Source organism: Pantherophis guttatus, chromosome 1 (assembly GCF_059756535.1).
Source record: "Pantherophis guttatus breed Tessera chromosome 1, ASM5975653v1, whole genome shotgun sequence".
In the NCBI taxonomy this organism is placed as follows: Eukaryota; Metazoa; Chordata; class Lepidosauria; order Squamata; family Colubridae; genus Pantherophis; species Pantherophis guttatus.
In genome coordinates this window covers 176,211,912-176,227,348 of record NC_142063.1, presented here as the reverse complement: position 1 = coordinate 176,227,348, position 15,437 = coordinate 176,211,912, and the positions used below count along the sequence as shown (strand labels likewise).

At 36.8% G+C, this 15,437-nt stretch overlaps 1 protein-coding gene across 7 annotated transcripts in view; it reads left to right on the top strand.

Moving 5' to 3' along the window:
* The window catches only part of IKZF2 (IKAROS family zinc finger 2), a 159,698-nt gene extending 148,011 nt beyond the window's left edge, over positions 1-11,687 (top strand). For 6 of the 7 annotated variants that reach the window (XM_087882180.1, XM_087882181.1, XM_060688179.2 and 3 more), the window contains one exon: positions 7,121-11,138. In XM_087882180.1, the coding sequence (XP_087738306.1) occupies positions 7,121-7,845 (725 nt within the window). In that variant the 3' untranslated portion in view covers positions 7,846-11,138. Of the gene's footprint in view, positions 1-7,120 lie in introns of all 7 variants that reach the window. The other variant, XM_060688180.2, reaches the window with a different exon arrangement.
* The last annotated feature ends 3,750 nt before the right edge of the window (positions 11,688-15,437 follow it).

The following is a 15,437-nucleotide window of genomic DNA, read 5'->3' as shown; positions in this document are numbered from 1 at the left end:
GTTTGCTAAGGTTTCATGATCTCAGATTCAACCTTTCTTAGCGATAAATCCTCTTTGGAACATCTTGTCCCCAAATATCGAGACCTCACTTATTGTACTTCCATAGAGCTGTAGAAACATGGCTCTTTAAAAAGGTATTTTGAGATATGTAAGATCAAGCTACCCCAACTAAAAGCTGTAAACTTCTGAAAGTCTTTGCAAAAATGGAGGGGCATATAATTTGTAGTCATAAATAAATAAAATAACAGAAAAATCAATAGGGTAATACTGTATAATCTTCTAAAATATTTATTTTTTCTTTTTGTACATACAACAAAACAAAATATATGGCAGGTAAGATATGTAAGGCATATCATGCATACCGTATATATACACAGCATATATTGATTTTTTTGAAAATGTAATTAAATCTTGACCATTCAAAATAATATTAATCAGTCTTTCCATTACATCAATGGAGTGTCAGTTCATAATCATGAAATGAGCAGTCATCTATAATCAAAGACTATAAATCATTCATTCATTGAATAATTTGCAATTGCCAATCCATGAAACCACCATAATTCTTTGTAGAATTGTATACCATTGGAAAAAGTAAGCAGGCAAATCCATTCCAAGTGCTCTTTAATTGAATTTATATGAAAATATGCAAAATAATGTCCTTGTAATTTGTTATGTGATTGACTACAAATGTTATTGTATAAATATATAAAATGTTTAATGTCCTTTCCCCCACAACATTTAAGAATTGCAGAGTATGATTATGAAATCATATGAAAAGAGAACTATGTAATATTACAGAATAAAACCATAAAACAAAACAGCAAACATCCGTTCACAAGCTGCATTGATTTCAGGAAGGCCTCTAGGTGCAATTCAAGATGTTCATTGTCACCTATAAAGCTATTTATGGTTTAGGGGCTTGATTTTATAGGGCTGCATGTTTCAAACTATTTCTCCCCATTCTATAATATTTGCATTATTTATATGCTCTGAGTCCCTTAAAAAAACAAAAACATGTCATCATATGCGACCCTGGAGCTGTGCCTTCTCTCTGATTCTGAATGGTGACTCCTGCCCTCTGGAATAACAATCCACCAGTGGGCCAACCCTTTAGAAAAAATGTTAAAATGTGGATTTTCTAGCAAGCCTTGAACAAGAGCAACTTGTATGTTATGTTAAATGCTGTAATGTTTTAAATCTTTTAAATTTCCACAGTGCAGGTTTCTTTCTTTTCATTGCTCTTACTTTACTTTTTATTATTTGTAGAATTAGGCAACCTTACAAATTGAATCAATCAATCAATGACAGTGAGTTTGAGAACTCCAACTGATAACCTATAGTAACTTCTTTTATATTATTAGTTTTTTAATCATTTTGTTTGTCATGAAAAGCATTCCTTTTCTATTTGTTAAAAGCAATCCCTAACTTCTTGTGTAGAAGCTAAACAACAGGAAGAAGAGAATCTGGAACAAAAGTTTCCTAATACCACTTCTGGTAGCAATCCTTTAAATCAGTGGTCCCCAACCCCCGGTCCGCGGACCGGTGCCGGGCCGTGGAGTACCTGGCACCGGGCCGCGCAGCGGCCGGGGGACAGGAACGCTTCAGCGCAAAGGCTCCTGGGCCGTGCGCAATGGGCCTGCGCAAAAGCTCCTGGGCCGTGCGCAATGGGCCTGCGCAAAAGCTCCTGGGCCGTGCGCAATGGGCCTGCGCAAAGGCTCCTGGGCCGTGCGCAATGGGCCTGCGCAAAGGCTCCTGGGCCGTGGCCCCACCCCTGCGCGCGCTCAGCGGGCCGCGGCGATGAAAAGGTTGGGGACCACTGCTTTAAATAGAAACCGAATTACTGAAATACCGCACTTCCAGTTCCTTAATCACAGGGTGGTCCAGCAAGCTACTGGATTTTCAGTAATATTCCTCCCATCTTTCACTTAGCAAAGAATATTAGAGCAACCAAGGCTTTTATCAATGAAGCACTGATCAATAAAATTTGCCTAGATCAGCGGTTCTCAACCTGGGGGTCGCGATTCCTTTGGGGGTCGAACGGCCATTTCACAGGGGTCGCCAAAGCCCTCTCTTGCCCCCCCCCACGCCTTCACTCACCCTCACTCTCTGCTCTGTTGGATCGCCGGCTGTTCGCTTACCCCACCCACTCTCAATCTATTGATGCCCCCTGAGTCCCAGCTGATGGCTAGAGGAAGAAAAACTGTTTAAATTCTTGCCGCGGGGCTTCAAAGGGCCGCCCTATAGCCAGTGGTGGGATTCTGCCAGTTCCGCCCCGCCCCTTGCCCCGCCCCTCCGCACCATTTATTGCCAATAAATAGTGGTGGGCGAGGTGTGGGCAAACCAGCAATTTAACAAATGGTTCGGTGTTTTTTTGTAATTTTATTGGCCCGCGGAGCTTCAGAATATCGGCTCCTGACTCTCAGCTGATTTGCTCTCAGCTGTTTTGCTCAGGGCTCTGCTGCTTGTTTGCAAAGAGTGCTGGAGCAATTTTTTCCCCCTAGCTATGCTGAAAAACGAAACTGAAAGTAAAGCAGGCTGTTGGCTTTGCTGTTGCTACAACGTTGGAAAATTAGGCAGGCAGATTTCTTTTCTTTTTCCTCACCAAAAAAGGTAGGTGCAAACAATGGGAAATTTAGGGAAAAAGTGGAGAGTTCAAGATATTAAAACACAAAAGAAAAAAAGCTCTATTTAACTAGGGAATTCGAATAATTGAGATACTATTAATTGTATATTGTGTTGAAAGCAGAAATGGTTAAGTTGTGGTTTGGAGGAATATATGGGGGAAATTATTTGGTTTATTATTATTGGTAAATATGATTAACTGATTTGTAAGAAATTGGATTGCATGGAAATAAGTGGAATATTCATGTTCATATTGATTAATATACAAAAAAGGTAGTTATATAACTAATTGATTTATATTAAAATGTTGAATTTATATTAAACAACTGTAATATTACATAATTAACCAATGTGAGGATGGATATAAAAATAGATGACAATGGGAAGGGGTATAATATAGAATAGAAGGGAAAAATTGAATTTGATTAAGATTAGAGATGAGGATGAAGGGTAATATTGGTTTTTTAGATAAATAGATGAGGAATAAATATGGCAAAAAGGAAATATAGAAATTGTAAATTTAATTGAAATGACTAAACACTGTTTAAATTTGTGAACCGGCCAAATACTCTGTTCAAAGAAAATACATTGTATGTTTGTATGTGTGTTTCTAATTATTGTTATTTATTCATATTTGTTCTCTTTTATTCTTTAAAGTTTAACAATTCATTCTTTATCTTAATATCTTTATATTTGTTTGGGGTTGGCTTTCTTCCCTTTCATCTTTTTTATTGTACAGCAATCTTTCTCCTCAAACCTACCACCTCTCTCTTTTCTTTTCTTTCCTTCTTACTTTCTCTTCCTCCCCCTCTTCTTCTCCTCCCTACTTCCTCTTCGTTTCTCCTTCTCCTCCTCTCTTCCTCTCTCTCTTACCCTCACTCCTACTCTAATTTCCCTTCCCTTCCTTCATCCCTCTCTATTGCTGTATCCTTTTATGCATATGGACTACTTAGAGGGCTGAAAAAGTTATTTCTGACTGGTCCTCGCACTTTTGACCAGTCCTCGAATTTACGACTGTCCTCACATTTTACATTTTTGCCCTATCTTGTCACCATGGTGAAGAGAAGCAATTGTGAAATGAGTGACATGATTGTTAAGAATGCTGCACGGGCATAAATGTGAGGATAGTCATAAGTGTGAAGACCAGTCAAAAGTGCGAGGACTTGTCAGAAATGACTTTTTTCAGCCCTCTGAGTAGTCCCTACTCCATAGCCATGGCCACCCGGTCACATGACCAGCTAGCCATGCCCACCCAGTCACATGACCTCCAAGCTACGCCCACAAAATAAGCCACGCTCACAGAACCGGTAGTAAAAAAATTTAGAACCCACCCCTGGTTGGGGGTCACCACTACATGAGGAACTGTATTAAATTAGGAAAGTTGAGAACCACTGGCCTAGATAATAAACTTCCTCCATTGTAGCTAGCCAATTAATTACATTGTCCAAAAAAACAACAGAATTTGCAAGTGAATTGTCATTGTTCAAGATTTAGTGTCCATACAGGACTTCTTAAAGAGAGGTTACACTGCAACATCTTTCATACTGGAAGCATATCCCCCTCTTATAAGGCATTAATTCCTTTCCAGACCCATCAGTTTGAGTCTTCCTGCTAGGTACTGCCAGTAACGATAAGCAAAAATTTATAGAACAAGTAATCACCCCCAACCATTACAAGCAACTTAACTCATTCACAGATTTCACCAAGAGTCTTGACAACTGGCTGGTATACAAAGACATGTAAATAAATAAGTAATTACAGTAGGTGGCGGTTACAAATTCTGACAGATATAGTCTCTATAGATCCTGTAATAACTATGGCATCTAAACTGTCATGGATTATGAACATATTAACTCTCAAACTATATATATAGCATGGTGTTTTATTAACCAATGGATAACCACTTAAATATGGCCCTGAACAAGCTTTATAGCTTTTTCACAGCACTGCTACCACTAAAGGAAGGTAACTTGTAACTAGAAATATAACATTTACTTTGTCTTCATTTTAGCTGAATACAGTCTTGTTTCATTGTTCAGAATGCATGAAAAACTAAGTAGTATTCAGAGTGGAATTTAGAATCAGAGGTAGTGCTCTGAAGTGGTAATTTTAATCAGTAGCCCCTCTCCTCTCATCATTAAATTATGTAACCATGGTCTTAAGGGAATTGTCAGCTAAGTTGCCTGGAAAATCACCCAGGGCCAGCAAGAATCCTTGGATTTTATAAATCTCTGGAAGCAGACCAGTGGTGGGTTGCCCCCAGTTCGCACCGGTTCTATAGAACCAGTAGTAAAACCAGTGGGAGGCCCCGCCCACCGACCCCAACGTCACCAAAATGCTTCTGCACATGTGCAGAAGCTTCTGCGCATGCATGCGGTCCCGTTGCGAACTGGTAGTAAAGGTAAGTAGAACCTACCCCTGAAACAGATGATTGTAATAGGTGCCAGTCATTGCCAGCTCATATCTTACTAGATAGTATCCATCAGTGACAAATAAGTGGTCTTCTCTCCATCGGACCATAATAACCCCCAAACCAGTTATCAGAATAATTATAGTATCTTGAATTGGACATGAAAGTGTTTGTTAGCATAAATTACTGAAATCCCTTAAATTAAATTAAATACATTTAATCCCTTACCATCTTCGATCCTAGATTGATTCTGCAATCACAATGAGGATATGAGTAGAGAGTAAGCAATAAATCTCTATATTCCATATAAAACTTGTAGTTATTACCATAAAAATATGGATGTATTTATGCATGTTGTATATGTTTTGGATTGTTTTAAATGTTGTTTTTATAATTTAAGTCCTCCTGCTTCTCAGACCTATATTGCTGTTACATTGAATATTTCTTCAGGATAGTACAGAATAGATTTTGCTCCTCCTTCAGTCATACATACCTGATCCAGTTTCCTTCATGCAGGATCATATCAGGGTTGAGTGTTATTCTATTATTATGAGAATGAAGGTCAGCATCCTTGCAAAAGTCACCTAGAGGATAAAGGGAAAAATTATAACCATCTGGTTCAGTGGTGAAATGTAAAATTTGTTACTACTGGTTCTGTGGGCGTGGCTTGGTGGGGGGGGTAATATGACTGGGTGGGTGTGGCCAACTTTTTTTTTTTATTTTTAAAACCATTTTTTCTACAACCTCTTTGGCCAAAGAGGTTGTAGAAAAAATGGTTTTAAAAGCCTCTGACGATCCCAGCTAAGCCGCATGATCATCAGAGGCTTTTTTTTACTTTTAAAAGCATTTTTTCGGCTGAAGAGGTTGTAGAAAAAATGCTTTTAAAAATTAAAGAAAAGGCCTCTGATGATTGCGCAGCTCAGCTGGGCATGGGGGAGGGCAGGGATGTTTGCTACCAATTCTCCGAACCACCTGCCGCCATCTCTACCGGATCGAGCGATCCGGTCTGAACCGGGAGCATTTCACCCCTGATCTGATTCCTATTTTGATGCAATCCTTTTACTATCTCCTTCTTTCCTCTCTTCTAACCTCCTTCTTTAAGGCTTCTTAAGGCCTAAACTTCAAATTCCGCCCTTGCCTTTCTTCCTTGATTTTTTGATTTGCTCAGATAGCCAGGACATTTGGACGTATACAGACAAATTCAAATTATCCAAAATGACTGAGCTTAGTTCTGAAATTGGCAATGTAAGGATGTTACCTTGAATGAACAATCTGCACTGAACATGGGAAGAAGTATGATTTGTAAACCACACATTTTTCATTTCTGATATATAATATTTTGGTCATTCTAATAAATTTTGTCATCTGTGAATACATAATGTCCATGTTGTTTTAAATGGTTGTTTATTCTTAAAGATCAACATTTGAACCAAAATTTAAGAAACCCGTAGTAGAATGTCTCATTTTTCTTCATTTTAGTTGCTTCAATGCTTGAGGACTCTATATCTTACATAGATTTTCACCTAACATATTTTAAAAGAAAGATACATTAATTTTAACTCTTTCAATATGTAAACTTTGTGTGCCCTGTATTATTTGAAAATAGCAATCCAATTATGTCACTGTTTAGAAATACTGTAAATCAGCAGGTATATATATTTGACATTTGGAAAGTAACATGTATTTTATTCTAATACGCAAATCTGAAGTGAGAACACATCAAAGTGAATTGAATTGAATTGACACAAATTATTGGAATTTTCCAGTTTGTGGAGCTCCTATGGATTTTAAAATATAAAAGTTAAATAAATCACGGAATTTAAAAATGAAAATCTAATTATTATATTTGTATTCCATTATTGCTAATTTAGCAAATACTTCAGATTCTGCCAAAAGTCTCTTGCACAATTACTTGTTGGTAAATCCCATGGAATATAGTTTCTTTTTGAGTAAACATTCCTAGAATTTGTTTTTTTAAGGTGAAATTTTATGTATCAGTTTCTGCCAATGAATTTGCATTGTTGATCTATCATTTCTTATCTTAGTAGTGATATTTTTCTTCTTCTTACTGTTGTTCTCATGTAGGTGAAAAGCTCATGAGATACGGTTATCCAGATATTCATTTTGATCCAAGCTTACCATATGAGAGAGATGCTGAGCTGATGCAAACTCACATGATGGACCAAGCAATCAACAATGCAATCTCTTACCTTGGGGCAGAGGGACTTCACCCATTGATGCAGCACACTCCAAGCACAATTGCTGATGTGGCACCTGTCATAAATTCAGCTTATGCTCAGGTCTATAATCCTAGCAGGATAGAAAGACCAGTAAGCAGAGGAACCACTGACAGCAATGAAAATAACATGGATGGCCCTCTCTCCCTCATCAGACCAAAGAGTCATCCCCAAGAAAGAGAGGCTTCACCAAGCAATAGCTGCCTCGATTCCTCTGACTCGGAGAGCAGCCACGAAGACCAACAGTCCTTTCAAGGAAACCTTGCCTTAAATCCCAAACGAAAGCAAAGCCCAGCTTACATGAAGGATGACTCTAAGGCTTTGGAGGTCAGTAAAGCATCAAAGGGCTCTTTAAAGGATATCTATAAGGTCTTCAATGGAGAAGGAGAGCAGATAAGGGCATTTAAGTGTGAACACTGTCGAATTCTTTTCCTAGACCATGTCATGTACACCATTCATATGGGGTGTCATGGCTACCGGGACCCCCTAGAGTGCAACATTTGTGGATACCGAAGTCAGGACCGATATGAGTTCTCTTCCCACATTGTCCGAGGAGAACATACATTCCACTAAGCCTTCTTTTCCAAAGGAGACACTGAAGTAGAAAAACAAATACTGCACATGAAGAAATACTGCACTTGCAAGCCCACTTTTCCTCAGATGTTGACACAGCTCTTCTCGTTGATTCTCTTCCTTGCAGCTATTTTTAATTATTGTTATTTTTGTTGTTGCTGTTTTGGGGATCCAGTCTAACCTTACCACCAGTGGTGAGGTGAGAAGAAAGGAAAGGAGGGACCAGAGAGTAGTTTGGCTCATTGTTTTTGCTATGAAAATGGATGTTGCCCTTTCATAGTGGAAAGTGAAAGGGAGTTCATTCCTGTCACAATTTTCATATACTTTTTCACATGCTGAACTCAGCAAGGTGCTCTGACATCTTAACAAATTGCCATTTTGGGAGAGAACAATAATTTCAAAAGAATAAAGCCCCTTTAAATCTGTAGCTAAAGTTTTGTTCAGGATGAGAAATTAAATTCTTATTTTGCAAAACATTCTAGCAAAAGGGGTGTGCTTAGGGAGAGGCTTCACTTAAGACTAAATATATTCTATAGATTTAGGAGCACCAATAAATATCAAGGTTTGCTTGGAAGTTATTTCCTGAGGTGAGGTTCTTTCTTATAAGGTATTGGTTGTCTGGAATGTAAATGAATTGTTTATATTTAAATACTAAATCACATAACTGAGATTTGATTTTTCACGGGATGTGACATCCTCCAGGAAATCTGAAAACATAAAATGTTATTTTACTTATCCCGATATGCACTTTTAAAAAAGAAAGAATTTTGCTAGGATGCTTTTATGTCATTCATTTCCCAGCTTCCTATAGGTCTGTATATTTTTTAAAGTTGTTTGGGTGATTAACAATTGGAGTCTGGATATGTTTACTCAAAAGTAAGCTTCACTTAGTTCAGGAGGAGTTTATTTCCTAGTAAATATTCTTAGTTTAGAAATATAGATGTGAATATTTATCTAGCAGGTTTTGCTGCTTTAGAATCTCAAATATGCTCATTACAAATGCATTTGAACTATGAAATACTTATATTTTTTCATTTTTTGGGGGGGGTAGTATGAAGCATTAAGAAACTGAATAAACTAAGGTCTTCAGTCAGGAGATCTGTATCCTGAAAAAGCTGGCTAGAGCTGCCTAAAGACTGAGGCAGCCTACAAATTGATAACTAATTTAACTATATAAGGATATGCAGACACTGTAGAGCTACTTTACCATTGCCACCTTTTCTACACACACATAGGGAAAGAAATATATATTTTGTGCAAAAATATCTCTCCCCAGCACATATTTAAAACTACAGCATGCAGAAACCCCCCCCCCACACACATACACACACACGTCATAGTCATAAATAATGATTTCTTATTAAATAGAAGAACTTCTTTTTTTTCAAATTAAGATGAATCAAACCAGGAGCCTTAGATTATGCACAGGCTGATTACTTGCCTGAAAAATAATTTCAGGTTTTAGTTACTCCCCTGATCATATTAGCAAATGAAGACTACAGTGAATTACTAGGTTAGAAATATTAAGGCTGTTTAAACTTCTCTTGATTATATAGCTCTGAATATATGATCTGGATTTATAATATTTAATTTTATCAATCTTTTCCCTCTCAACTATATTGGTTAGTTGGGTTAGTTGGGTTTTTTAATAAAATCAGTGACTACCTCACATTTTTCTACATATTTAGATATTTGCACATCTGGCTGTAAAATTACAAAGAGGATAGATTAAAAACCATACCTTTTCTGACTAGAAGATTATGAGGAAAGGATTCTGTGACCCTGCAGATGTTGCTGAACTATAGTACAGCAAAGGGAAGGGGTTGCTAGAAGTTGCAGTTTAAAATATCTTCAGCACCATAGGTTACTGCCTCAGGTTGCCTCTCGAAACAAACCATTTGCTGTCTTTAGTTTTACATATTTCATTCAACACATTCAAGAATAAAAAAAGTTAGCGAATTGGTTTCTAAAAAGGAGTTGAAAAACTAAATGGTATGTTATTCTCTTTCGGTACAAAATGGGAATGGCAGGCAACCATCCTATGCAGTTCAGTACATGATAGAAATTAAAGTAATTTTGCTTTAACTTTTCCTTCAGAAAACATGTTTAGCTTGTACATTCTGTGTCCAAAACACGGTTCCTAAAGCCAGACTGTTGCTTCTCGCAATAGCAATAAAGATTTAAGTAACAAATTTGTCTAAAATAAATACAAGCCAAAAATTATAAACTACACGGCTAGTATTAATATCAGAGAAGAATTTCATGGCAGGAAGTGCCAGAGCAAACAGTTCTGTTCACAGTTGCTTGCCAGAAATTATGGGTTATGTTTTGTCCTCCAACAGAAGTGTTTCCCCTTCCCTCTGCCATTCCCCATGAATCCCAAAAAACTTTATCTGGAGGTTTGGGAACCTTCTGGATGTTGGATGGTGCCCATTGACATTTTATGATTTTCATGGTCACTTGTACAATGTAAAACAAAGCAAAATCAGGAACTCTGTTATCCAGAGAGTCAGTTGGTCAATCTGATTAATGATCTTAACCTATTTTTGGTGGAGATTAAAGTGGTTACCATTTGAAGATTATGAATGAATACATTTCAAATGAATATTCTGTTGTTTTTCTGAGCACTTGAATTAGTCCAGTTTGAATTTGGGCATCTTGAATTAGAAGTAGATTGTAGGTGTCCCTTTGCTTCTCCTATCTCATTTCTGAAGATCTCTTGCACCCAGTTGCTGACCTACTTTTCTATCTTAAAGGCTGTTTAGAAAGGTCACTTGTCTTTCAAATAATTTAAAAAGAAATTTTAGGAACAGAAAAGTTCATGAACCCACACACAAGTATATTTCACCCTGATCCTATACAATACTTTTCATGATTATTTTCATTGTGCCTCTATGTTCCTGCATCAATCATAATGGAAGAGGAATTTTAAGAAAAAGCTAAAATGGTAAAAGCTGAAATATTTTAAGCCTGGCAGAAGTCAACAAAAAGCCATTCAAAAGTTATTACCATGACAAATAAATTCATACACAGGTTAAACAAGCCACAGTGATCTATTACATGTTAAAATTATATATACCTAGACAGTTAGTAAAAAAACATGGTCTCTTGCAGCCTCATCACATTTGGGAGGCCATCTTCAGTAAAATAATAATCCTTTCCTTTATTATTTCCTATGGAAATATATAAAATTTAGCCTGTGTACAGAATGTTAAAGGAGTTATATACGTTACTTTTTCTGTTTCAGTTTCAGAAATTTCTTATTCATTTTGCATTCATCACAAAAAAGAAAAGACATAATCTCTCCCCAAAAGTATTTTATGCTATACTGTCTACAGCAAGGGCTGTAATGATATTTAATATTTCTTATAAAACAGTGTAGTGTGTTTATTAGAAGAGTGTTAAGTATTACTATAAGAACTGTGATCAAAATGAACAGGGTGAGATATATTTGAATTCATCAGTCTTATAAAAAATTTGAAATATATTTTTGGCATGATTAACATTTAAAATTTTGCTGCATATGAAATCTAATATTGGATTTTAAAGAGAGGACATGAATTTGCTGAAAAAAATTAATTAGAATTCACAAATGAAAAATAACCAATGTTGAGGTACCAGGAAAGGAACTCTTAATTGATTTATCACGAACAATTGTTATGGAGTTTCTTTTCAGTTTAAAAACCTCTGATGGTTTTTAGAAATTGGAATTTCCCAATTTACAATTTGATTAATTGTGCAAAGGAAAGTATTTCAAAGTAGTTTGTCAAGATTGGCATTATAAAATAATCCTGTTAGTTTTTTTATAGGACACACTTTTGTTCCAACAGTAAAAACAAAAAGAACAATTTAAAATAAGGAAAGCAAATTTGATTTGGTTTGATTAAAATTTAATGTGGCTGTTTTCAATTAAAGAAGAGCCAGGGCTCCACTTGCAAACCTTGCCAGGCCTCATCCTGATTTTCACAGGAGACCATTTGGGAATTAAAAGAATCTGAAAACAGCCTAGAAGAAGGGAACAGGAAGCTGCTCCCAAATTCTGCCCCAGAAAACTACAGGCTATGCCTAGGAAATCGCCAAAGGTTGACTTTGACTTGTCCTTTCCTCATGAACAAGGAAGTCAAATGCCACATGAATGAAAGCTTCTAATTAGCACAAATCTGAGTGTGGATTTCTTAAAGGATTTACACAGATGCCAGGAGAATCAGCTATGTTTTGCTATAATAACTTTAGGTTAGTTATGTTATCCTGGGGCTTAGGAGTAGGAATTAATAGTAGTTCCCAAAGTAGAGAATTCTGTGCTTCAGAGAATTCTTTCTGTGTGGATGCTCTGCAAAGAGAAATCTGCATGGAGCACAGTCTGGGCTCAAACAGTTTATGGTGTGCCCAAACCAAGTCTAAGGAGCCTCCAGGAGCCCTTTTGGAGTTTAAATGCATACAATATACTCAGAGTAGGAGCCACCCTATTCTTTGAGGGAGTTTGTCTATGGTTATTGATCTTTAATTGATTAAAGATGGCTTTTACCAAATTCTGCAGTTTCTTCTGTGGAACGATTTCAAAGCCACCTCTTAAAAAGTTGCTGTTTGACCCAAAATAGTCTGAGAAGAGATTGTTGCTTAGATTGAGATACATACAACCCTTGAGGACTATTACAAAAAGTATAAACAGACATGAACCCATATGAGTAGTCTGCAAGGGTGCTGATTCTTTGCTTCATGTGGTGATATATATGGCCAATTCATAATTGATAGTATCAAACAAAATTCATAATTGAGTGTATCAAACAAAAAAGTAGAAGTGAATTTTGGTGCCAAAAGCTCTACTGTATTTTTCAAGAGAAATCAATATCTGCACCCTTAATTTCTCAAGACATTCTGGACGGATTTGGGCCTGAAGCCCCTGCAGAGGGCTTTGGAGGGTTTCCTTTCCTACCCCTCCCCCAGGCTTCCAGAACAGGTTCCAGTTCCACATCAAGAGCTGGAACTCCAGAAGGGAATTGGTTGAGGCTGCGAGACACTAATTTGTGTGGGCTTCTGTGGGAAATGCTTGGCTGCAGAGCCCTGAAAACTCTCCTTTCAAACTGAGGTTTTTAGTCTGGATTCTTGTCCACCAAATTCAGATATTTAAGGTTAAAAAAAAATAGGGACATGTCCCACTCAAATTTACAATTGTTTAAATTCCTGTTAAATTTCATTGGAAGATACTAAAATACATCTTTTAATTCTTCCATGAAATTCAAACACTGGATCCTGTTCCTTGATTTTCAGATTTGTTTCAACTTTATACTGCATCAGTAGATACGCATGTTTAACAGAGAATGGGTTTAGTTATTTTGTAGTAATTAAAACTTTGAAACTGTGATCAGAGATTTGTCCTGTTATCAAGCACTCTCAAATCTTGATCATATTTACTTCTTGTTTTACTTGTAGAAATTTTATTCTGCTTTGTTTTGGTCTTTTCCTGCCCATTTTTCTTATTTTCAGTTTTATTCTATGATAGCTCTTGTTGCCTGCAACTTGATCTTGTTTTTAAATTTAATTTGTGATCTGTTCATTGGTTGTACAGTGTGTTTACATATTTTTGTACTTGAGTGTAGTTTTATATTAAAAAAAGAAAAAATGATCTGGTAAATATAGCTAAATAATCTTTTTAACACTTTTAAATTTAGGATCATTAGAGATGACAGAGTTGTGGAGCTGTAATACTAAGTTGCCTTTCTTTATGTTGATGTTATTTTCTGGTTGTACTTTCTTTTTCTTAAGATGTATGACTTTTTGACAGATTGGAAACTTTTAATGCATAATTGTTTAGAAAAATTTAAACTGTAAAAATGTGTCATTTTTTTCCAGTGGAAGACTATGCTTTAAAAGTTTTGGGATTATTCTATTCCTAGGCAAAAATTTCTGTACCCGAAATGTTGTATTTTTGCATCTTAATATTAGAACGTGCTTTTAACAAGTTTGGAGTCACTATCCAGATTGTTAATTTAAGAGAGAAAAGACCGATTGTTCCATTTATGTGCAATAATCTCTCTGAAAGTTTTATAGTGCATTGAACATTGTTTGAATAATGACATTACATTTTGAAGCAAACTGCTGCAAACTGCTGCCCAGACAAAGGTCAGTGTTTTATTACATTGTTTTTTTAACAGTTGAATCTTCAGGGAACCCCATCCACTTTGTTACTCCTACTGCTGGCATTGCAGAGAATCCTGGGTACGCCCTGATGGTACTCATTTAAATTCTTGTGGGGTACAGCTCTGTTCATCACTGACTCACTGGAGCTAGGAGCATGACCAAGAACACCCCCAAAGGAAGCAGCCCATTGCATGGGAAGGAAAGCTGCCTTTCAGAAACACTGGGGTTCCATTCTCTTAAACATCTTGTTTTAGCTGTTGCTTTTGCTCTGTCTGGAATAACAATTCAGAGAGATGGAACAAATGGTTCGAAGCTGCCCTTGCACTGGACTACCTGTTTGATTGTGCTGATAGACAAGTAGCAAAGGCTGCCCCAAAACTTAAATGTAGCAGTTTAGTGGTGGGGATTTAACTGATAGGTATAGATAACCCCTTTCTTGTTAATGCTATTATCCATAACGTGCCTTTGATCGGTGCGGTCTTAGTGGGTTGCTTGCTAAAGCTAAGCATTTTTGTTTCCTCTTTTGCTTCGGTTTCATTCTTTCTTTTTTTTCCCATTGGGTAAAGCACTTAATACCAATGGGCTGATCCTCACTGGAAATGTCCTTTGCATTGAAAAACCTTGGGTCAGACTCCCAAATTCTCTGTCCAGGCATTTATATCTGGGGGATTTTTGTCTGCAGGGAAGCATACAAGGAGGCAATTCTTTCACCAGGAAAGCTTATTTTTAATTCTTCTTGCCTTATCTATTATGGTGGGGCTTATTTTATATGTCATGCTTTATTTATATATCTAGAATATTTTAATACCTATTACTCAAATAGGTGAAGACTGCTATGCTGTAAATATGTATTTAGATACAGAATAAAAATCCTTGTGAATATTTGGTGGGGAAAGCTGTTACTGAATACAGAGGCCACTTTTGGGTGGTTGCTGATTGGGGGTTGGGGAATGTGTAGGGGAAAATAACCTTAGATTTTAAGCACTTGCCAAAAGAAAACAAGAGTTTAATAAATGTTTTTATTTAAAGAAGTGAAGCACTTCATCAAGATTTGCATTGAGTTACACTGTTTCTGGAGGAAGGTCCACAAGTATTGCCTAGCTCATCAGCTAAGCCAACAGTTGTGGTCATCAACAGTTCTTCCAGTTCATTCCCTTCAGTTTTCTGGCACACCAGTGGGATTTAAGACAGAATCACAAGCAATTTACCATGTAAATATGGAGCAAACCCCATGAAATACTTACTTATAAGTAGGGATGCTTGGTATTTTTTTTTCTCTGTATAGAGAGACTAAGAAACAGAATTCTTGGAATCAATTGGAACAGACCCCTACTGCTACTTCCTTCTCCAGAATCTAATGCAAATGAGAGATCTGGAAAAGGAATCCACAGCCCCCTGGTGTTTTGCTTCCCAGAAGCACTTGTTTTTGGTAAAGTGGGGAAAGGGTTTGTGGG